The sequence below is a fragment of the Solenopsis invicta genome, chromosome 8, assembly GCF_016802725.1.
Source record: "Solenopsis invicta isolate M01_SB chromosome 8, UNIL_Sinv_3.0, whole genome shotgun sequence".
NCBI lineage: Eukaryota > Metazoa > Arthropoda > Insecta > Hymenoptera > Formicidae > Solenopsis > Solenopsis invicta.
Genome location: NC_052671.1, coordinates 9,969,678 through 9,995,447, shown reverse-complemented (window position 1 = coordinate 9,995,447; position 25,770 = coordinate 9,969,678). Strand labels below are relative to the sequence as shown.

General features: G+C 36.5%; 1 protein-coding gene across 3 annotated transcripts in view; it reads right to left on the bottom strand.

Moving 5' to 3' along the window:
- The window catches only part of LOC105200895, a 119,011-nt gene that overhangs the window by 62,730 nt on the left and 30,511 nt on the right, over nt 1-25,770 (bottom strand). For all 3 annotated transcript variants that reach the window (XM_011168696.3, XM_011168695.3, XM_039453120.1), the window contains one exon: nt 20,074-20,176. In XM_011168696.3, coding sequence (XP_011166998.1) covers nt 20,074-20,151 — 78 coding nt within the window. In that variant the 5' untranslated portion in view covers nt 20,152-20,176. Of the gene's footprint in view, nt 1-20,073; nt 20,177-25,770 lie in introns of those variants that run through there.

The following is a 25,770-nucleotide window of genomic DNA, read 5'->3' as shown; positions in this document are numbered from 1 at the left end:
ACAATGATTCCTTTTCCGCGATTTAACATTTATTATTTTATAGAATTTTCTCTTGATGATATATTATTATAAATTAATGTAAAAGAAAAATAATTGCAAACATTATTTATATTATCGACTGAGATAATATTACAATTTTAGTCGAGGAAAAAGTAAATAAAAGACTTTTATTTCTCATTCTTACAAAAAACAAAGACATGACTTAAACTTACAAAACGACAGATTTACTTGGCCCGCTGTTATACATTAAATTATTTACTATGTCTTGATACTTCTCAGTCATTCTTTCTCTGTTTACCTTTCTAACCACCGATTGTTATTTATATTTATTTTAGTGATTTGACGTTGTGTTACTCACAAAGTATCTGACTTTTTAACGTTATATGTACATTATTCTCTGACAAATTCGTTCCATTCATGTGAGTTATTAATAATTTTATATTTTTGCGTTTTGTAACACGATTACCAAAATTTCAGTTTATCAAATGTTTGAACATTATGAATAATCTAGTAAAATTTTAATTATACCGAGGAGAACTCAACACTGTTAAACTTATAGTATCGAATTCTACCCAATTTGTGTTATTTTTAATTATTCTTATAGGTCGTCATTGCTCCTACTTAACATGTTGTCAATTTAAATTAGAACAATAAAATTAAACAAATTAACTATAATAATGTTAAATTTGATTAAAATTTAATTTATTATTTACTAGATACAATACGATCACCACATTTACTTTGAAACTCAACAATTTAATCGCAGAAATGAGTTGATAGATGAGGTTGTTCCTGTAACTACATATTTTGCATAAAAATAATAATTTTTGACAGGCATAGAAGTTAAAAATAACATAGTGTTATTTAACTAAAGAAATTTGTTTGAATTTGATTCTTCAATATTTAACAGTGAAGCACGGGTCAAAACACATGTCTGCTGTTCCTTTGTGTTAAAATACCTAAATCACTTGGTTTGTACGAGAACAATTGATATCAGCTCACAGAAACATTTATTTCCCTTGATTGATTTATTTATGTTAAGTGTATCCTATTCTCAGCATTTATTTCTTTCTCTCCATTATTTAATCGATACATACTATGTATGACCAATCGATACGAAAGACACGAGAAAATTGCTACAATCTTGATATCTTGGAAGCTTTATTTTCAAATCTTGAAAGAGAATAAGATTGCGCACACAAAAATCAAATGGCAAATCCGAACGCGGTCGCGCCGCATGAAGGTCTCTGAATATGGGATTCGCGATCCCGCGGACCGGAAGACTGATGTCGCGGGTGGCATTAAGAAAATAAACTTCCTCGAGCCGGGCCTCGGAATGCCCTCTCGTTAGTTCTCCTATGCCAAAGCCGCGGGACATATACTAAGAGGGTCTGAACGCAACCCTCCGTCTCGACAGAACTTCCGTCTCGCGGCTCCACTCCCGCTTTCTTCTTTCAGCGTCGCAAAAAGGGAGCCGTTTACCGTCCACGGGCTCAGGGCGATACTGCCGGAATATTGCGATCTAGTACCTTCTTCAACGGGGAAACGCGCAAACGGGAGACAAAGAACGCAAAATCGTCTTGAAAAATATTACTTGCGCGCAGTCGCCTCCCCCCCCCGGCCAAGTTTCTTAATTCTTCCCGATGGATTTTTAATGAATCTCGCCGGGCATATTGGTTTCTTTATTAACAGTGTGCTGAGAATATTTAACTTAATGATTACGGTATCTCCGTAACATCGTGGAATTTTTTACGGTATAAAGGGCCGCCGGCGCGCGCGCTCCTTTTATCTCCTTTTTAATCTTCCCGTAAGGAGGGATGAAATTTTCTCTGAAGTGGACGAAATCGCCGAATATTAAACATAAACGCACTCGGGTCAACCGTCCCTCTCGTTTAAAGGTAAGGCTTTTATATCTCGAGCGAGACATGATGAAGTAATGTAATTTCCTTCGACGTAATTATGTAAAGAATGCGAATACGAAAAAGAGAGTACGCCTTAATATAAAGCGGATAACATTTATAATATTACAATAAATGTATATAAACGAAATTATTTTCTATTCTTAGTAGCGTCACATCATGGACAATTGTCCTGGCAAAAATTAAACAGAAGAAAAGAAATATAAATACATTAGACAACAAAATTATCACAACATTTATACCAAAATTTTGCACAACTTCAAATAATCATAACTTCGTTAAAAATTATCGTACTTGAAAGATGTTTTTTTAATTTTAAAGCTTAAAGTCTCTAATTTAAGGTGCATTTGGTTAATTTTGAATTTCAGCTTCCTTCTTCCGCTATTTCTTTAAAAGTAAGGACGTGTTTTGTTTCCAAACATTTGCAACGCACTCCACGGAGTAGGATCAATTTTTTTCGGAAATGTCACGATAGTTATCGTAAAATTTTGAGTTTTCTCTGCAAATTGAAAAAAAATCAGGTTCGTACAATTTTTTTCGAGGAGTTAGGATGTATCAAAGTTATATATGCATTTTTGTCAGTTACCGCCAGCATTACCCAGATTTCGATTTGTCTCATTGATGATGAGGCAATCTTCTCTAGTTAACGTTATTTGTCTTCGACTTTGTCCTCTTTTTCGACAAAATTCGCCTGTTTCTTGATAACGAGTCCAAACTCGAAAGATAGAGAATCTTGAAAACATTTTGAAGACGACAAAGAGGTGATTAGCGCAGTGCAAACCTGGCTCCGTAATCAGACTCCAGAGTGAGGACTGGTACCAACAGGGCATAGACGCCCTAGTGAATCGCAGGAAGATGGCAGTAGAACTGCCTTTGGAAAAATTATTTAGAAAAATAGATGAGTAGATAAAACATCATTCTTTCATATGTGTAAACATCATTTTTGTAGAATAGTTTTTAAGAAAAAAAATGTGGGGCATTACTTTTCGAGCAACCCTCGTACAATAATATTCGCACAATGCGCCTATTAGGAAATATAAATATCGTAGTATGATGTAATGACATGAAATATTATTTCATATCAATGGAAATGTAATTATGTGTCAAAGAATTTTGCGTTTTTATCAACATATTTTTCATTATGCATTGCCGAGTTTTATGACATACATGTATCTCTTCTTTGAAGTTGGCTATCTTGTGAATCATTGACATCTCTCTTGAATTTTGACAATTATAATTATTTTTAATATTTGTAATATTTTTAAATGATTATGACATACGTACAGTGCATATACTAATTTATATTTAAATATGATTCAATCATTAAAGCATTTCAATATTATTGTAATTACTTCAATGTAATAGCAAGTTTACAAAAGTGCTAGAGCACTTACTGTAATTGTACCTTCACTGAGCGCGCGATCTTTAGTCTACCTGATTCGCCTACTGTAAATACTTCTTATTTAAAAAGTATTATAGCCTCGACATTTTCGTATTGAGATTTTTGTTTTATTTTTAAGCAAGGAATACATTATTTAAATTTTGATTACGGGTTGTAGGACACCCTGTATATCCATGAAAAATAATTAGAAATCAATTAATTCAATAGTTTTTAAAAAATCACGCACGCAGATATTGAAAATACAGTTTTGAGGAAAATGTGTTTTATATTTTAGGTATAATAATGTTATAATTAAAAAAAATATATAAAATATTATAATAGAATAAATATAAAATTCTCGCAAAAATCAAACAAGTCCAGAGTTTTTTTTTTTCTTTTAAATGGATTCTCAATATTATTTAATATCAAGCATTTTGTTTTTATACCAATTATATTATAAAAAAAATTAGCATATTTTCACAATAAATGATTTAAAGATGAGAAGTTTTTGTTTTCTAAAAATATTCTTTAGACTTGTTTAATTTTTTTTGTAGAAACCCATGTATGCTCCAATTTTTTTATTCTGTAATCGAGTTAACACATTATCTTATATTCTATTGTATCTGATACCTAATTTTACTGTAATTTCGACTTAATTATTTGGCGAATAAATTCCGTTTCGCGTATAATTGCGGCGTTCTAATTCCGGGGCCTGCAAACGATTGATTTACAGCTAAACGGTCATTTTCATTTGGTTTCGTTAAAGAGCTCAGGTGCGGAAAAATAAAACTGGATGGAAATTCGTAAGAAAACGACGGTTGTTTGTCGAGCAGTGAAAGTTAAACATCCATAGAAAAGGAAATTAATAGTCCGCTTGCCTGCTTCGATGTTAAGATGTCTACTTGCTAATTAAAATTTCTCCTGGAAGCGGGCTAAGAGCCGCCAACGAATAACGGGACGCACCGCACCCCAAAGTGATTATCCTACAAAGAGGAAAGGCTCTACGGTAGACGGCTAATCATCACGATGCACCGTTTAATTGCTCGTAATAGTATGTATTCATAGTCTCATGAAAGCTTGTACAAACTACATCCGACACGCTCGTTGCATTGTTTATCAAACAATGTGTATCGTTGTGTCAGTATAAAGCAGCTTCTTCTCACCCTGTGCAGAAGCATGCAGCCATTTTGTTTTGCGTCTTGTGTGTCGGTGTCTTATTACAGCTAGGTTGATTATTCGAAACCAATCCAATTCGGCCAATTGATGCTCATCTCCCTTTTCTCAAAAGAGATGAGTCTGAGACACGAAGGTGCTTAACGCCGAGCGGCTTAAATTGGTCGGGTAAAAGCAAAGCGACGGCGGCGGCGGCGGTGGACGGGTAGCCGGCTGACCCTCGTCTTATTTGAATTTTATTTGACGTCGAGGCAAGCGTTGACAAATTCCATTCCGTTAAGTGGAGGCGCGTCTGACGTGTCGGGTTTCGCTCGCTGGTTCCGCAGACGCTGTTCCATTCGGCAAGGAGGAGCTGACGACGTGGTGAGGTATACCAAAGTTCTCTGTCGCCCGACGACAATCCGGCTACGTCTCTTACTCTCTTTCTCTCTCTCTCTCTTCTTATGTACCCCGCGCGTCTGCCCGCGCTCAACTCCTTTGCACCCCTCTCTCCCCCGCATTGCAAGCTTCGCTCCGTCTTACGGAAGCTGGTGAGACGAGCATCCCTTTTCTGGCTCCCATACTTCACCGATTTCGACCATCCGCCCTACCTCTCCCGCTATCTGCCATTCTATCCCTTTTCGTCCCGTTCACCTTACACCCGTCGTTCCATCATCTCCCCTCTTTCCCTCTCAATGCCCCAAGTCTTTACTCTCGTTACACTTCGCCCCTTCGATACTCACCCCAATGCGTTACGCTTAGTTTGATTCAGCACGTGGTACCAGTCAGCCAACCAGCTCTATATTCTCGTCGCCTTTATTTCACAACTCCCTATCACGTTTTGCGTTCGCTTGTGAGAATTTGCGCTAATTTTGACCTGCGCATTACGACGAGGGTGGTGTTCTCTCTCTCTCTCTCTTGGTGTGTGGCCTAGTTTCATCGATCGACTGATTTCAACGGGTTTGAGACACGCGGCTCTTTGCGTGACGTCTTCCCATGAAACGGTACACCAAGATGCCAATCGACTTTGATCGCTGTTAACTTTGTACCCCTTGTAATAAGAGCCATTAATTGCGTTTTGAGTGAGCAATAATCGTGTATTCTGCTTTTAACGGTGTATCAGCGAAAAATACATGAAACCTAGATTGAAACATTGAAGAGAAGAATTAAATGTGTTTTATATGCGTGTGTACTTTTATAATTCCAAGTCATTATCTATTAAAATGTTTTTCTCTTTTTTTTTTACAAATTGTTACTATTTGGCTACACACAATTTCGGAATATTTGCTTGCGCATCATATTGCTTTATTTATTAAATTATTTCAATATTTTTTCATTCGCGTTATTTATTTGTCAAATAGATTATTTTGTAATTTGTAAATAGACATACAGACTTTTAATTCATAGATTGTAATGAAACATACTAGAGATAAATTGATGAAAGCAATTGTCGAAATCAATTGATAATTAATTGCGACGGCTTAAATTTTTCATTATTCGTACGTATACATTTCTCCGCGTAAAAAATGCTACATATGATTTATCTTAACACGAGTATGAAGATCTAGCACATCTCCGCGATATTCCTTACAACAAGTGAGCGATTTCACATTCAGGTATTTGCATAAAATGAGAAGAAAGTACATTCATCATAATGAAGACTGGGTGGCAAAAGGATTAAAGCGCAATCTCCGTTCCGTAACTTGTCAGAGAAGTGTATTTATTATTCTTTAGCAGACGTAAGTAATATGCAAGAGTTATGTCAGAGCGCGGTGGGGGATCTCGGGAAAGTTTGAAGTATAAGTAAGATGTAAACGTAGATCTCGCGACGACAGAGAATTCCTGGGATTCGTGGCTGCGGCTGCTTTACATATTAACTAATTCTACCATTCGGTAGGAAGTTTGAATTAGACCATTCCCCGGTTAGTAATACCGCGTAATGCGATGTGCACGGCGCGCGGTTCGAGACTGATTGTAAAGGATGTCGGAATGTATCGGTAATCCACGTTACCAACTAGCCAAGAGCCGCGTTGCGGCTGAAGAGGGATTAAAACACTCTCTCGACAAAACATTTCCTCTTCCACGTCCCGCCGCCCGTTTATTTCTTTAGTTGACAAACACGCCCAATTAACAAGCTTAGTAATGACGCGTTTGTTAAACTTCGTAACATCGATTGAGGGAAGTGTCAAAAGGCTTAGACTTATTGTCGCATTGTTTTAAACTTCGTACAATAAAGAGAGAATCATTTCAATGTTTCTCAAAAGATATTTCTAAAAGTTCCCACATGAATCAAATCGTATTTGTAATAAAATGTATTCTTTTTTTAAACAAATGTATTCTTTTTTTAAACAAAACCAATTTATAAATTTATTTTTGTGATGGCTCATATTACCATCCCTGTTCCTCTTCGACACATTACGCTATGTCACTATATTTTTATAAATAATATTCAATGTAATAAATATTTTATAACTTTGAATAGAATCTATTAAACAACACGTTGATAAATATAATTATTAAGTTTTAATATCAAATGATTATTAACAAAGTTATTGAATAAATATAAAGGGGTGATCATAATACCACCTTCTCTTCTATATATTTATCTAGCATTATTTACATCATGTACGTATACGTAAATAAAATAATTACTCTCTAGTCGGAAAGTCAAAATCAGTGAAGTGTTATTCACTGAAAGGTAATGAATAATCTGATGATGACAGTTACAAGTATAGCAATGCAAATCAGGAAGGTCTGAATTACTGAAACTTTAAATTTGGAAAATAGGAATCTCATTTGAGAAAAGAGAATAAGTAATTGCTGATCACATGCAATGAGAAAGATCGATACTTTTCACTTGTACAAAACAATATTTTAGTTTGTAGACTACTGATTTTTTCTATGAAGAATCGACGTAATTAATCTATCGACGCACGTTTCATTTCGTCGCGTCGTGTAGCATCTCTGTGCAAATGGGAAGTACGATTATTTAGCAGCGAAATGGTAAGGGAAGCGAGCTCTTCCAAATAAAAGGGTTTGCACACGCGCTTACTTTTTCGCAAACGAGGAATATCGCAACGTGTTTTTCCGATCTTCGTTCTCTACGTGATATCCCGCGCATTTATTCGCAGCTGTGTCGCGATCAACGATCTCGAAGTCGCGATATTCCGCCGGTTAGCCCGCTAGATCGAGCGGTATCGCGCCGTTTTCCGGACGTGTAGCGCAGTCACGTTTGCGGGAGAAGCGCAAAGGAGCTGCCGCCGGATGGCGAAAGGGATGTGGGAGGGCGACACGGCGGAGCAGGAAGCGAAGGGCGAATGAGCAGCGCGGGACGCAGGTAAGCGGTAAGTTTCTAACGAGAAGCATTAGCGGAGTGGACGAGGCGACATCAAATATGTAGATAGCGCTTCGGGGAATTTCTCCGGAGAACAAAGTTGCTACGACGAGGGCCGTGACGGTAGGGCGGAGGAGAACCGCGGGGGTGTGCGGTAGAGACGACGCGCGGGTGACGAGGGGGGCGGAGGGGTGTGGAAGTAGAAGAGAATGAGGAAGGAAACGCTCGGCGGACGGGGGCTACCGTCTCATCCTTGGAAGATTCCTCGCGGCACCAGACTCCCCTGTGGTACGCGTCTACCCTCCGTATATGCCGGATAATAATGGGAAAGTCAGCCTAGAGAGGGTGAGGCAAAGCGAGAGGAAGAGAGAGAGGGAGAGAGAAAGAGAAGCCGGCCTTGCGCCCCGCTGCACCCGGGGCACGAATTAAGTCTGCGGAAACACCGTCGCGACTGGAATTGATTAACCTTCGCGCGCGATGCCGGAACCGTCCGTCGCCTCGGTTACATCCGCCGTGTTTTCCGGCGACATGATCATGGGAAGCGCGGCGGGAGAGCCAGACAGAACTCACTTTGATCCTGTACTTTAACTTGTCTGTGGAGTCTACCGAACCTATGTATACGAAGATCTTTTCCAAGAGGGGGAGGGGAGAGGGAGGGGAGGGGAGGGAAGAGGAGGAGGAGGAGGACACTTAAACCGTAATCGGTCCGTATTTCGCTCGCGCAAAATTAGTTCATGAATATCGCCTTCCATCTTTCGGTATTACGTTTACGGGGGAAAGGGAAAGCGCCGAAGATGCGTTAATAATCCTAATCTGAGGATTAAACAAACTTCAATTTGGTTAATCTTCACTTTGGTTTTCGCCACTGTGCAAAGTTACATTGATGAAACTTAAAGGGCTAAATTTATCGCGATGAACAATTGCGGCGTCGAGCGGTGGAGGAGCAACTTGGTAAATTGCAAGGCTCGATATAGATTGGGCTGATTTCGCTGATTCGCGCGGACAGGTAAGTAGATATGCCGAAAAACGTGGCGTTGCAATAGATCGAACCGATCCGACCGACGGTTTTAAGGAGGGGCTGCGCGCTTAATTCCTACGCCATCAAAGTCTACTATGCCGCGGCTTGATGGATCGCTTCTTTTGCGTGCTCGGCGCTGACGCTTCAATGTCCGACTCACGCAATTCTTCAATGTGTCAAATGTTACAATTAATCTTATTTCTGTAAGGATCTAAGTGAGATTACCGAAATGTTCTGGTATTCAACCGAAATGTAATTCTCTGTCACGATATTTCATCATCAGTTATTTTGGAAAAAGTGATTTGGCGCGTTGCGGGAATGAAGCGCGGGCTGATCGATTAAGAAGAATGAAGTGAAATTCTTCCGCATTGTTCATGCCGTGACGCAGGGCTCGCGGTGTGGTGTTGGAGTTTACATTACTGACAGTAAAAATGAATGCGAGTGTAGCGAAAACACGCCGCGCCGCCATCATACGCCACAGTCTGGGGCTGGGACTTTAGATAAGTGAGGCCGTTTAAACATAGACGTCGTAAACTCGAGAACCGGTGCCGGAGATACCGCGGAATAATATTTTGGCAGCTTAACCGACTTTCTCTGTTTGCTGCATTTGTCGTCACACGGTTGGGCTAATAAATCTGCGCATAAGAAACGCGAATCTCGACGAATCGCCTCGAATGGCGGTGGAGCCGACAGTGGTAATGGTCCTCGAGCCAAGTTGTAATTTTCGCGGTGGTAATTTTCGGGCAAACCAAATGCGAATTTCACACCAATTTGCATTTCGAAAATTATCATATAAGAATATTCGAGAGCGGCTCATGTAAATTTATGTTTAAAAAATGTACACGGTATGGATTATTGATTGCACGAATTATTCGAATCGAGTGAAATATATCGCGAGCCTTAATAAAATATACAAATAAAAACTAACGAGTTGTATCAATATTTAATCTTTATCAAATTTCCCAAGCCAAATTTAAATAATTAAAAAAAAAACCAACCCGCATTTACGTATCGACGTATTGTCACGTTGTATTTGATATCACGCTCTAATGGTTCAATCGTTTCTTCATTTCGTAATATGTATATGTGTGTGTGTGTGTGTATGTGTATATGTGTGGTAACAAATTGATACTTTGCTCGCAAAATTTTTATCTCGTGTGCAATTGCCACTAGCAATAAAAGCTCGGATTGACATACGAGGCGGGGAGGATTTGACACCAAGAATACTATCAGCAGGCAAATGAATTGCAGATGGATGTCAGGTTTTATTTTTTCTGGTAACATATGTCAATGTTCGATAAATTCAATTAATCGGGCCACTCGCTAGAGCAGCGACGACATCTAAGGCGTGTTCCGTCATGGCGAAAATTCACGGGAGAATCAAGCGCATTCGCTTCGCTCCTCTCGGTGGCCAGAAAATATCGTTCTGAATACCGTTGGAATCCCTCTCGGTGCGGCGCGGAGGTGGGAAGCAAACGATTCTCCACCGTGCGTACAAGATTTAAGTTCGCGAATATGTCGTTACGAGCGAAATTGATTAAAACGCGAGCGGATGCACGCGCGCGACTGCAGCTGCAGCAGCAGCAGCAGCAGCAGCAGCCGGGGAGGTGCCCCATTCGTCAGGCGTGCACATGTGTGCACACGAGCGGATAGCGGGACAAGGTGATAACGGCGCCTATGGAATGCGTCTGAAAAATGTTTTCGGTTCGCCGAGTGCCGGTGCATATCATGCGTGGATGATGCATTTTCCGCGACACCCTTAAAGGGGCGCGATCGTTAAATCGGAGGTGAATGTTCTTTTCTTCCGCGCTTTCGTCGAAATTCCTCGCCCACCGGAGAGACCCTCAAACTGTTTCGCCGATGCTATTTCTAAATGATATTCGCGCCCGGATAACTCGGGAAAACAAGTTACAAGTAAGATGCTAAAATTATATTCCGGAGAGATAAAATACAGACGCGAAAGACACGTTTTAATGGTCTAAATTAACTGCTGGAATTTTAATGGTTCTATTACATTAAAGAAATAAAAATGTAATTTATTGGATAGATCGATAGTGACCGAAAATGCCAGGAAGAATTATCTCTTGGAAGTTAAATCGTTCTATTATGCAAAAAATTCTCATATTTGCCGTTATCACAATTTATCCACGAATTTTATGATCGGTCTAAAAAAAATTGAATTTAACTCTTAGTAAAAATTTAATCAGAGACTATAGACTCATTTAGTGATTTAAAATAATCTTCGTATAAGTAATAGCAATTATTATTAGTACATGAATGATTCATTGCAATTATCATTAATAAATAATATTGGCGACAAGAAATATGGAACGTAAAAGCTACGACTGTATAAATGGCTATTTAATAATCTGTAATAATTTACTCGACACATACGTAAGTGGTTTCGGCTCAATTATCACTTGCTTAAACTAGCATGTTTTACTGTAATGACTACGTATATTATAATAATGTAATATGCTTGATGTAAGACCGTGTCTCTTGATAACATTTATTAATTCCGCACGACATCTTAAAGTTTCACGCATAACTACCTGCGTGTTTTTGCTATCATAAGTAACAACGAATCTCCGTAGAGCCCTAAATATCTTAACAACTTTAATACTTTGGCCAGCTCGGTAATTTTAGCAAAGATGACCCGTGGGACATGAATTATTTCTAGCTGCAACGCTGGTTACTTCAAGGTAAGTACATTTCAAGGTAAGTGCATTTCGCATGCATTTCTAGTACACTTTTTATTATGCATACGTGTCGATGCGAAGAAAGTGGACCAAACAAATTAAAAAAAAAAATTTCATAAACTATATTAATGCGGCGTCAATTCATAATAAACTTTACACACATATTTTCGTTCAAAATTTTATATTTAATGTGTTAAATAAATGTATAAACGAAAATAAAAGAGAAAAAATTAAAAAAAAAATTTTTGATAAAAAAAAGTTTGGGAAAAAATTGGGCAAATAATGCAAAACAGCAAATTGACAAATTCTATTTAAATACAACAGCATTGTATAAAAAAATTATTTTTTATTCATTTGTTAAAATTGTTAAGTTTAAATAAAAAGTGTTATTACGCAAGAAATTATTCTACTATTAAAAAACGTTTTCATGCCTATTAGGATGTTTGCCCATTTGAATTAAATTTACTTAGTGTTATTATGCAGGGCTTTATGCAATGACGCAAATGTCAGTGTAATTTGATCTTGCATATTTGCAGCTTGAACGGTATGTGATATCGTAAGACAAGATGATAAGAAAGATATCATTATTTACGCGAATTTTATGATTTATATAGTTATAAATCTCGACTCGATTTTCTTTTGCGCCATTAATTTTTGTTCGTATATCACACATTAAACCCGTGCCGTGATGCATGGCTTTTAACGGATTAGGAGGATATCGATCACGATATTAAGTAGCTTTCACAGTAGAACGACCATTAGATTTGGACACATGTGCGTGGCAAATCGGCGCAGTTTAGTGATGCGAATCAGTGACATTAGAACGGGGAAGACACTTGTAGGGGCATTCATAAAAGTTGTAGAGGGGTAGCATTCTTGGTACGTTAACGGGAATGCGTTACACGGTCTCTTCCTGATTTATTCGTTCCAGTAATTCGATATGATAGTAATGTGACAAAGCACACGTCATCAGAATTGCCGCATCAAGGGTCGGGAGAGAGGGGGAGGGGGGAGGAGTTGTTTGCGCATAGACAACGCAAAGATCGCTATCTCTATGAGGGTGATTTCCGAAAGTTGCATAAGGGGCGATATATGCCGTGCACATGCGATAAAACGCAGGTTTTGCAGAAGCTCTACGTAATGACGCGCACGGAGCGTAACGATACAGTCTACTACTATACTCACTCATTGCGCAATTAGCAGGCGGTATTCATTAGTTAGTTTACGTTTGATATTGCAGATGCTCATGCAGCGTTTGAGGTTGCGCGCAATCCGCATCACGGTATGCCGTTAACAAAGGATTTATGGTACTGTGCTTATGCCGGCTAAGGGCGCTGCACTTGGCATAATACCATGACCTGTCTAGATTTACTCAGACTAGAGTAAATACGCGCGTAGATTCGTGGGCACGCGAAATGAAATCGGCAGCGAGAATGATTTCCCTAGTAATGCCCGTGGCATAATTCATTATGAGCGCGCAATTAAATGCGCTCCAGTATTCCTCGATTATAATAATAATAATAATTCGTGAAGTCATGCAAATGCATGAATGTAAAAAAAAAGGGGGGAAAAATAACATGCGCGTGTACGCGCAAACACATCGTGTCACGATAATTCGATAAAGCTGAAACGGTGAATTTATTACGCGTCCCGACAAAAAAGGCGGTTAATGAAGACTAATTAAGCGTACGCACGAAAAAAATGTTGGGGAAACGAAATGTCCCTTTCCGTTTCGTACATTTGTGGAATTATGCATCATGTGCATGTGTGATGTTGCTTTAATAGGTTTCTGAATTATTAAAGGGACAGCCCTTTTGAGGCTCGTAAAAATAGGGGAAGTGCACAGGACGAGAGTAAAAAGAGCCGAAAATTGAATGTTAATTTTTGGAAAAATGATTCTCTGGGAATTATTTTTAATAATTTTGTGCATTCTCTGTATCAATATATCAGCAGCATTCATTTCATCCTTCATATTTAAGCCTCCGCTTGATTGAAGTCTATTTAAAATTAAATGAAAAATAAGCTCTGTTATTTGGAAATTTCTAAAGATTAATTTGTTACAATTTTATTTGTCAATCGTTTATTTACGATAATTTACGAAGTATTCACATGTAATGTAATATCTTAATGTTATTATTAAAGAAAAACAGATTCTACATTACCATTTCAATAACCATATTCTCTTTCGATTATAACATTTTTTTAAAGTAGAAGATTATTACAATTATATTTTATACATTAAAAACTATCAGAAGCGGACAATAACAATAAAAACAAGCATAAACATATAAAGAATGGAGTAATAAACATATAATATACTAAATCAAAATAAAAGATAATGCATTTTTACTTTTTTTATTAATTTTATTAATAATAATATATTCAATTGCCAATAACGCTTGATTAATTAATAATTTAAAAACGATAATTGTTTAAACAAAGTTATAAAGACAAAAATTGCAAAATTGATATATTCTGACAATATTCACTATCATAAAATTATTTAAAGGAGTATTTTCCCATATTTTATATATTTCCATCATATATCTTCGAGAACGCGAAAATTTTTAGAAATGGATTTAATAAAAGGTCTGACTAGATAAGTCTATACTATATTATGTAACAAGATTAATAATATAAACATGTTATGCAGTAAGCGGAGTTGCTATTTGTATATATTATTTATGTTTAAGTATACCGCGACGCGAATTAATGATTTATCATTGCAAATTAATGATTTATCATTATAATATATACGTATTCCTCGGTATTAAATCCACATCATGAGAAATGGATCTTACCGCAGAATGATTATGATTTAAATATTCAAATGATATTTAATGCTTTAATTAATCAACACTCGTTTGCTTAGACTTCTTGCCTTAATTCACAAAGTAAATACCAGTGTTGCGATTATTAAATAACTTAAAATTATCTGGATAATGATAAAATTAATTATACGTAAATATATTTTAGATAAAATAAAGATTATATTTAATTTTAATTTATTTCGATAAAAAATAGAATATGTTGTGTTTTAATTTAGATAATATCAAGGCAACAAAATGCTGTCAAATAAAACAATTTAAGATATACAAACAATGTATTCATATTTTCATAAAATATTTATAAAAATCTACATTTCTTAAAAACAAGTTCAAATTACTCAAATAATTCTGGCAAAAAATCTTTCTATTTTGATTTGGATTAATACGCAAATAAAAAAATCAAAGTTGAAAAGTAAAGTAGGAATTTATAACTCATATTATAATGACTGACAAAGTTCTTTGTAAAAGTTTTCAAAATTATAATTTTGAATAGCGCAATTTTTATATTGTTCTACTATTTTATATGACATGAGTAATCTATTGTTATCATTTAAAAAAAATTCCCCCTGTTAGAATCAATGGAAGTTGAAGCTAGGGATAATATTTCGTACTCATTATCCACATTAAATTAAATAATTTGGAAAAGATAACATTTCTTTTATCTAAGATAAAGAGATGAAGATAATATATATTCTAATAATCTAGACAAAAATAAAATTAAGCCATTTCTTTATCTATTATAAATTATCTAATTTTTATAATTTTTTATAAATATAATATAGATGTAATTTTTCTAGATAACATTGACAATTACGTATCAATGTGACCGTATCGATATACATTACTCTGATTCGTTCAAAAGTGCGCGGATTACGAATTTCGAATTTAATACCGAGTAGAAGAGAATTATAATTAAAACGAGAAATAACAAGCTTTATACGTACAATAAACATACGTACGACAAAATGCATGACGGAAAGGACATCCATTCAATCTTCATTTTATCAATGTAAATAATCGCTCTTGCAAACACGCCTTCGTATTTTATCTTCACCGTTAATTCGCAATGCTTCCAATGCGTGCACATCTTCCTCGAGGAAGAAGCGGTAATAAAGAATAATCGGCTTACGTTTTAATCGCCGCGCAAACGGACACGGCTGTCACGGTGGTCACGTGTCGGTCCCAGCGGCGCCGAACGCAAGTGGTTCCGCCTAATTAAGCCCGCCGATCCTTCCGAAAGCGTGAATCATTTGGCCTGTAAACGCGCCGATGTATCCGATGTAACATTTAACCATCTGTGGCCACTTAACCGACCGGCGTACGTATACTGGGGGTAACCAACCGATTCGCATTATTATACCTGTAGCAGCGCGCCACGCCGCGCCGCGCCACGCCGTTTTGCTAGCAGGGGTCAAAACTGCCGTGCTTACGAGCCATTGTGCGCGTTCAGCGGACCTCCCTCGCGGCAGGTTGGCTTCCGTTTGCTCCCGGCCGACGCCACTCGCGGTTGTCATGCTTTATGGCTTTTTATTACACGCGCGCGTCCCCCTCATCTACCGCGACGACTAATAATCCAGAACCGATGACGGCGGACGCGCGTTACGAAAAGCTCGGGCTCTTTCCCGTTCGAACGTTTACCCTTATTTCCATCTCGTATTTTCTCCGGCGTTTTCACCTCCATTTCACTTCCGCCTCGTTGTCTTCGTGGATCTCTCCCCGTGCCACATCCGCAGCGAATGTGCAACGTTCGCATTCTACCATTGATGGGTGAATTTCTTTCCGGTGTTCGGAAGCGACGCGCGTTATCAGAATTATTCATCAAGTAATCCATTTAAATAATTCTTTATACGTCGTTTCTTTTTTTGTTTTTAAATTGGCAACGTTTATACGACATGTGATTCATTCTGTATATTAGTTAATCCTTTTAGTAATTTTTGATGTTCGATTACATTTTCGTGATGTTTTTTTCCAAGAAAGATAATAATAATAATTATTATTTTATACGGTAATACAAACAGTTAAACAAGTAACAGAGTTATATAAATATATAATTGTTTGTATTACCGTATAAAATTATTATTATTAAAGCTCACTTTACTTATTGTTACATCTATAATCTGCGACAAAATTCAAAATAGAATTCCATTTTATATATCATTTTATGTATATTATAAATATAATTATAGTTAAAAAAATTGTTGTACCAACTATTTTAATTTAATTGAATTAAAATCAATTTGATTTAAAATTATGTATAGAATTATCAATTGTTTCTTTTTTCTTTTACTGTTTCACTTTTTTAAATTCTGTCATAAATTATAAATTGTATAAAGCAAGTTTAAAACTAGGAATAACATATAAGGTAAAACAGTAAAAAAAAATAATATACAACTAATGTAATATTTTGGGAAAAAAATTACACGAACGTAAATATATTACTTAAAAGATTAATGTGAATTATACTATTTTTACTTTTAGTGTAGTGTAGATTTACAAAAATACTTTTTTACACCTCCACGTTTTTTGTACAAAACAGCAGTGATATGAATTTACACACGAAAGATATGTACGTACAATATATACAATGAGTCATTGCACGTTTTGTATGCATATATTTTTCATGTGCAAATTTATATCGCCATTTTTTTGTATAACGTGCAAGGTATAAAAAAATATGTATAATATTTTTGTTAACTATCTACACTAAAAGTAATAGTAATAATTCACATTAATCCTTTGAGTGGTCATATCAAAGGGCAAAAAGCTTCTGTCCTTTTTGGCGTTTCTCTTGTTACGGTGTATCAATACTGAAAAATGGCGAATTATAGTGCTGTCAATTTAAAAAAGTTAATGGTATTTTATGTTAACAAAAATAAGTTTAAAAAAGAATATTTACGATTATAATATATCAGTTTGGAAAAGGAACAAAAACATCAGTAATGTATTTGGAAAATTTTGAATATGTTTTTTTTTTACTACATTTATCATATTTTTATTTCTTTCTGAGACTGGTACATTATAATCGCACTCAAATATTTTGTTTGGGACTCATTTCGCTGCTATAAAGTAGCACTGTAAATAACACAATGGCATCAAATTTTTTTTACAGATAGTTTTCAACGTCACTTTTTCAACCTATATAATTTGCCATAATATTTCCCGGTGTTGACACACTGTAACAAGAGCAACGTCATATCTTCAAAGAGGGTTTGCACTCATCTAATATTAGATTTATAAATGCAATTGTAAGATATAAACGTCGCGAAATTAAATAGTGTGTATTTTTCAGAGTTATTAAATTATTATTAAACCATGAATTTCAACCTTTTATCAATAAACGTCGCTTATGCTCTTACAGAATCAAATTATACATTCAAAAGCAAGATTTCTTTACGCACGGTTTGAAAAAATAACGTGATAATATAAAAAAATATTTGCTGTGCGTGCCCGAGTCTGTGGATGTTGTGAGGGTCAGGCAGGGAAATCGCGGCGAGGGAGCGCGATGCCGGAGAAGATAAGTATGTGCTGACATAGATATTTGAATAAAATTTTGGGACCGAACCGTGCGCACCGAATGCGCCACCAGTTCGCAAGTACTTTTTAAATTCGTTCTACTACCGCCATTCCTTTCTCTCGTTCTCTATGATCGTACCACCTGGCGTGTGTGCACGCGACGGAAACTACCTCGACATATCGGCGGCAGTTTGACTTTTTCTCACGCTTTTATCGCGGGAATTTATCGTAATGTTCGAACGAAGAGTCCAAAAATGAAACAAAGGGATATTTCGCCGTTCTATTATGTAATTGGTCTGCACAAGTCGTGACATCGGAAATATCGAAGGCGCACTCCCTGGTATGCAGAAATGTATCTAGTTTTTTTTAGACACGCCCATCCACTTGTTCAATATTACTGTATTCTCATTATAACAAGGCTGCGTAGAAAATGAATAAGAATTTCATAGAGTTTTTATTCTGCGGCAGAACAGCTGAAGCAGCTTTCCTGATAAAATACGCAGAGACTGATCTAATTATTATTTAGTATCAGAGTGCTTTCCAGTGACACAAGCATCGTTCTATCTTTCTTAATATTTGACGAATAACAAAGTTACAACGACACTTGTGCCGAATTATGTCATTAATTGAAAGCACCTTTTAATAGACACGCTTCCGGCTTGCTTAATCAATTGAAGAGTCCAGTTTATTACCTTGTTTATTCAGTAAATGAATTCAGATTTTGCGTGTCTTTTGAGCATAGTAACTGCAAGCAAAGCATTAAATCTTAATTGGGATCCTAAGTAGTCTTATTTCCCTGTTATTAAATCCTCTCAGAAAGGATTTCTAATAACAAGACTAAAAATATTCTTGACGTACTTAATTTTATTACAATCTTATACAGTATAAAAATAAATCAATATTAAGATGAGGTTTATAATTCCTATTTTCCTCCATCGAATTAAATTCACTTATTGTCTTGAGACAAGAGTATACATATAAATTTCAACTTGTATATTTTTACATTTATGTACACTGAGAAAAAAAATGTTAATTTAACTAAATTTTTCAACTTGATCAAATTTCTTCAGTTCAAGTGTTTATGCATTTAAGTTAATATATAAATGTTTAAATTTAAGTTCAAGTATTTTATGTACTTGAATTAAATACATAAATAAACTAAAAACATTTAACAATGTTGAAAAATTTAATCAATTTAACAACTTTTTCTCTCAATATAGAATAAAAATGTGTTCGATGTTATAACGCATGATGATTAATCATTACGCAGCTCTTCGGGACACCATCGATAGGAAACCGTGCAGACGCTCTCTCGTAAAAAAGATTCGCATGCGATGTATTATTTGTAATTAAAACATCCACGGAAAATCCAGCAGCTTTTACCTACGTGTAAAGCAAATCCTTAGAGGCTTTACGCTCTAGAATGAGATTTCTTTTATTATTTGTGAAACGAACTCCTTTACGGACCTTTGTAATATTTTATTAGAAAAAAATTGTTCAAATTTTCTTTGGATCAATCTATTGTTAAATCAAGAATATTGCAAGAGTTAACATGAATTTTCATTATCTACACTGCAAATCCAAGTGTGTAAAACGTGTAGTCACTGTTTACGCATTTGCATTTTTTATGCATTAAATTAAATTTATGCGTATAATATTTGTACAGTTTATCCGCTTAGACCTGTATCAATATTAAATTACACATTCACGGTCACAACTTATTGAACTCCCATGTATTATTATTAGAGAATACTTATCAATTATAGATTTTTTATATCTTGTTGTAATACCTACAATTAATAAAATTTGATATAACTTTATAAACTAATTCTATCAAATTATTTTAATAAAATATCATTTTATTACCGCCCCTACTACTAAAATAAATATTTTAATTAATAATCTTGATAAATAAATATTTATCAGTATTTGTAAGAAGTACAAAAACTACATGCTCATAAATTCGTAAAAAGTGACTACATAATTTTATACACCAATACACACTTGAATGTAGTATTGTCCCTGAGACCGAGTCGCGCGCTACGCGACAATAGTTACGATGCGGTTAGGAAACGGCAGTAGACATGAACATCGATACATTTCAGTTGCAACCCCCAAACCACAAACCTTGGACAGCGGTGATGTGAAACGATAGACGAGACACACGACGCGAGTACGTCATGAGCGATTAATACCGCGCGAATGAATAACAAGTAAATGGTTACTCACCCCATCTCTTCCCGGTTGCGTTGCCCAAACCTCTGCTGCTTCTTCTCTCGGAATTCTTCGCAGCACTGCTTCTCGCATAACACTCGCATGCGCGCGCTTATTACTGAAACGCAATAAATACAAAATCAATTGCGCAGGCCGTAATTCCTAACTAAACGCGAATAATACACGACAGCGTTTCGCAGCGCTGCGTTTCTGTGGTTGGAAAGAGCGGTGGATGAAGTCACCTCGACAACTTCATTCCGATTTACCGCCGTGACACGACGCGAGTCAAATTAGAGTTAAGATAGCTAATCGATGCGGTTGACCTTCGCTTTCTATACAAGATGTCCCACAACCCTGTATAATTAAAGTTTAAATAATTTTTTACTTAAAAATAAGACGAAAATCCTGATACGAAAATGTCGAGGCTATAATACTTTTTAAATGAGAAGTATTTACAGTAGGCGAATCAGGTAGTCTAAAGATCGCGCGCTCAGTGACGGTACACAATGACAGTGGGTGCTCTTGCACTTTTGTAAACTTGCTATTACTTTGAAGTAATTTTGATGATATTGAAATGCTTTATTGATTGAATTACACTTGGATTTGCAGTGTAATTTGAACCTGTCTGAGGAAAATTAATGGGACAGCACTAATATTTTCATTTTATTCAAAATTCAAAAATTTTTCCACTTAAGACTAAAATATTTTCCTCCCAATAATAATTATGATAGTCTCTCTATCAGTCTTATTTTATAACACGTAAAAAAGTAATCGCATTGAATCCAGATATTTTTTTCTATAAATAAACAAAAGTAACATAATTGTTCAGTAACTGCTGAAAAAATGTACTTAAAATTTCTGGGACGCCGTGCCTCTCATTTACTCGTGTTACCCGCAATTTTTTTTTTTTTATAAGCATCTTACAAAAAAAATCGCAGCTCATTCACCGATAATTGTGTTTTCATTCATTTCGCTGTTGAAAACGCGGCACGACGATCCTTTACGGTTACCGCGTGGCTATCGTCGTCGTGCGCTGTAATTCCGGCGGCAACCGAGCGTTAACCACCGAGCGTCAGCTTTCGATTTCGCCCTTTCCCTTTCTCTCGCGAAGAATATCTTAAGATGCCACGGGAGAGTACGGTAACGTCTCGCGCGTTCTTCTCACCTCGCATGCTCAATCTCACGGCAAATATGGTTAGCCACATCAAACGAGTGGCTCGTACTAACAAACCCTTCCGGATAGCATCAAAGTACTCAGACGAGGTAAGCTCCTCTTCCCGTCGTCATCGTGCGGGATATATATACGCTCTCTCTACTCACACCCCCTCCACCCCCTCCCATGGTACACGGGGGCTGTACGGAGGACGACGTGTGTGGAGAGTCCCATTGAGGAGACCACATCAAAAGCGCGCACTCGAGCTTTAGCGGCAATGTCGGCCATTACCGAAGCTCGTTTTACGCAACTTTCTACCGGGGTAATCTTCGTGTCTCGGCTAACGCCTTTTCCCGCCGTTACCGCCGACCGACGCGAAAATTGTCATCGTAGATCGTCGCAGATAGTCGCTGCACGTGGAAAAGTCACGTGCTGTCTGGTAACTGTTTCGCGGAGTTCTCACGACGACCACGACGACGGCGACGACGACAACGATCGCGCGGCGCCTTTTCGTTCGGTCTGTTGAGAAAATACCGCTCGTTTCCCGACTAGATTTTTCTGCACAATCGAGAGCTGAAAAAGCATTTACTTTTCTTTCTATTTATATGAATTTCTATTATTTCTGCGGCATTGCACAAAACAGAAAATGAAGCTCTCTTTCTCTTTCAAGTTGCCTTTTTCTTAATGTTATTAATATTATAGTGACAATAACAATTATTAAACATTAATAACAGAAGAATATAAAAAAAATTAATATCATCCAACGATATAAGAATGTTACATCTACAATACCAAATAAAAGCTATCGAAATTAAAACCTGTAACTTCCTAGCAAACAAGATAATATCAAATGTCTTAATGTTGTTTTACCCTTCGTAAGCACACCTAGATTTTTGTCTCAAGGAATTTCACTCTTAAACTTCTACGAAATAAAGGAAGGAGAAAGTCTGACTTCTTCTAAAAAAATCTTCTTAGTAGAATCTTATTTGTTTAAGATTAGTATAAAACCAAAGTTGTGACTGTGCCAAAAAGGACCCAATGTGCCTATGGTGTTAGTGTTTTTGGAAGTAGGTAAATCAAGAAAATCTTGGATATCAGAGCAGATCGCTTAAAGCAGACGCAGAAGACTCGAGAAATGAAAAAAAAATACGCGATTTTTTCTTGGAGCAAAAATAAAAAACTTTTGTTGCGCAATTTGCGTGAAATCAATGTGCAGATGAGCATCGCACTCATTATTGCCATAATTACGCTCTATAATAATTTATATATTATTTAAATATATCTGTAATATATTTTGTAAACGTATTTCAAAATTCGAATTGAATTTTACGTCAAACGATACGTTATATGATGGGACATTCATCTTAGAAAAATTTTAAGTTGAACATAGAGGAAGTTTTGGAGATACGGCGAATCAAAAGAGTTAAATTGTTTATATTATCTACGTACAATAGACACAAAAAGAAAATTAAAATTTCTATGATAATAGAAAGATTTTAAGCAGAATTAGAATGGTTCTTTGTATTATTATAAAAATCCGACCTCTCCGTCTTTGTTACTCAACTTTTTTAAGGAGTAAAATTAGCCTCAAAAAAATTTTTGCTGAATGGCTCCCGTAGGTGGCGGACGACTAGAGGGAGGCATAATGGACTGCAGTCTGCGTGCCATAGGTGGATCTTTAGCTGTGAAAACCGCCCCTTCAGTTTCATTATTATTATTATCCCGAAAATAACTGCAGATACAAAAAAATGTTTAGTATAAAAGTTGTCTTGAAATTCTGTACAAAAAAGTTACTTTATTTTTCGGTTTTGCACTAATCCTTTGCTCGGAAGCCGCGTCTAAAGAAAAATAATAATACTGTAATATTTTTAAATGTTTATAATATGTACAATGCATATACTAATTTATATTTAAATATGATTTAATCAATAAGGCATTTCAATATCATCGTAATTACTTTAATGTAATAGCAAGTTTACAAAAGTTCAAGAGCACCCACTGTCACTGGGCGCGCGATCTTCAGGTATATGAATACTACCTGATTCGCCTACTGTAAATATTTCTCATTTAAAAAGTATTATAGCCTCAACATTTTTTGTATTAGGATTTTTGTTTTATTTTTAAGTAAAGAATACGTTATTAAAATTTTGATTACGGGTTGAGAGACACTCTGTATATATCTGCAGTTAAATGTTTATCAATGTGATGCTTAGACCTGTTTTCATAATATATGGTAACCAAAAGATTAGATTAACTAACTTGAAAATTAATACATATTCTTTCAAGCTTATGATAAAACAAACTAAAGATTATGTGTATGTACACGCCTAACCTTTAATTTATTTAACCATAAGCTTATGAAAGTGTGTATTAATTATTTTTCAAGTTATAGTTAATCTAACATTTTAGTTAACCATATATTATGAAGAACAGGCCTTAGAGAAGTTTGGGTTACCGGAGGGACTTTGAAAAGTCCCTCGATAATTGCGTTCGATGTTACGCAATGTTGCGATCCGAAACGGAAATATTGAAACAGAATTAATTGGACGGTGGCAGACCAATTAAAATTCTATATGTACGCTCAATGCATGTATGTCTGCCGTCGAGTCTTCGAGCGATGGCATGTAAATAAAGTATTTAACGGGAAATACAAAATGCCACTTTTAAATTATAAAATAATTGTTACGTAAAACGTCATATATAAAGTATGCCGACAACTTTTTATGCATGCACTTTGCTCCTGCACGCGACACGGATTTTTAAATGCAAAAGCCGTCGCCCGATGGCAATGCCGTCAGTCTTTACATTTTTTTTTTTTTACGTATTTTGCAATAAAATATTCAAAAACTTTGAATATTCGAAATATTCAAACAGTCAAATATTTTATTGAAATATTTCTATTTCGTTGCTTGTGCATCCTATTAAATGTCTAAACGATATAAAATTGTTATAATTATTCATGTGTCCAAATGATTTCGACACCTAATGCTATTTCGATATCTAATTCTCCGAACGCACACCAAATCGAATTACGAGAAGAAAAAATGGTGACGAAAAGTCGAATCGATTAATCAAACTTTAATTGGCGGTATCAATTCTTCTTAGCAGTCCCATAAATTATTAAACAATTATCGATTTATTAGCCGTCGCCCGAGTGATTTGTGGACGAGCGTGTACGCGCAATGCGAATTCGGCAAACATCAGAGCGTGCGAATGATTAACTAAGCTCGGCGAGGTGGTGGCGGCGGCCGCGGCGACGGCGCGGGGGTGTCATGCAAATAGGCATTATGTATTCCTAGTTCATTGGGGACCGATCATTAATATTTGCATCCTCGTATCCCCCTCTCGCAACGCGCCGGATTTCGCAGGCACGTATGTTAGGGCAGCGGCGGCGCGTATGTGCGCGCGCGCGTGTGTGCGTGTGTGTGCGTACGCGGCGGGCACACGTGCGCATACGTATGCTAGACAAACCCGTACGAGAGAGGACCGATGTAGATAATGGCCGAGCTCGAAAACCCGACCGAACTTCCGTATTCCTACGGAGCGCAGTACGAACCGCAGTACGTGTGTTCATTTGCGAATATTTTCGGACCGGGCGAAAGCCCGTAACCAACCCCAGCAGCGGCGTCGCGCCGGTTTCAGGGGTAGCGGAGGGTCACGAACGTCCGCTCGGCTCCCTGTCTGCATCTGCTTCCATCCGCAGGACGACACTGTGCACGATTGCCGACACGATATCGGCATTTTTCCGTCCCTGCCCATCGTGCCCGCGCGCGAAAGATTCTAACCAGATTCGATCGGACGACCATAGAAAGATAGCCGTCCGTGCATCGACTCGGGCATCGACTAGAAAATTCGTCCAACCTGCGACGGTAATTCGGAATCTTGTCCTTCGCCCTTCGCGATAATAAATACCTTGCTCGCTGCGTTCTTGTACATTTATTTTTTTTCCTAATCAATGATAACAAATTTTGATCGTAAAATCAATTTGGTTGGTTTCAACTGCAAAAAAGGAAATAATGAGAAAGAAGGACTTCTTTAATCGCGGTTTCCGAGCAAAGGATTAGTTCAACCAACAAAAATAAAATATTTTTTTTTGTACAGAATTTCAAAATGAATAACTCTTGTCCTAAATGTTTTTTTTTCGTATCTACAGCCATTTTCGGGAAATTCAGCAAATATTTTTTTAAGATAGTTTTACTCTTTTAAAAAATCAAGCAACAGGAACAGTGAGGTCAGATTTTTATAATAATACAGAGGTCAGAGAGCCATTCTAATTCTACTCAAAATCTTCCTATCAAAGAAGTTTTGATTTTCTGTTTGTGTCTATCGTTCTGTTGATCTTTGAAATTCAAATAGAAATATTGTTCTGTTGTTGATATTCGATTTTTTTGTGGCTTTTAAAACACTAATCGAATTGTACGTCAAACGATGCTATATGATGGAACTTTAACCTTAGAAAAAAATTTTTTCAATTAAGCATAGGGGAAGTTTTGAAAATATGACGAGTAAAAATAGTTAAATTTTTAATATTTTTCAAGTACAATAGACACAGAAAAAAA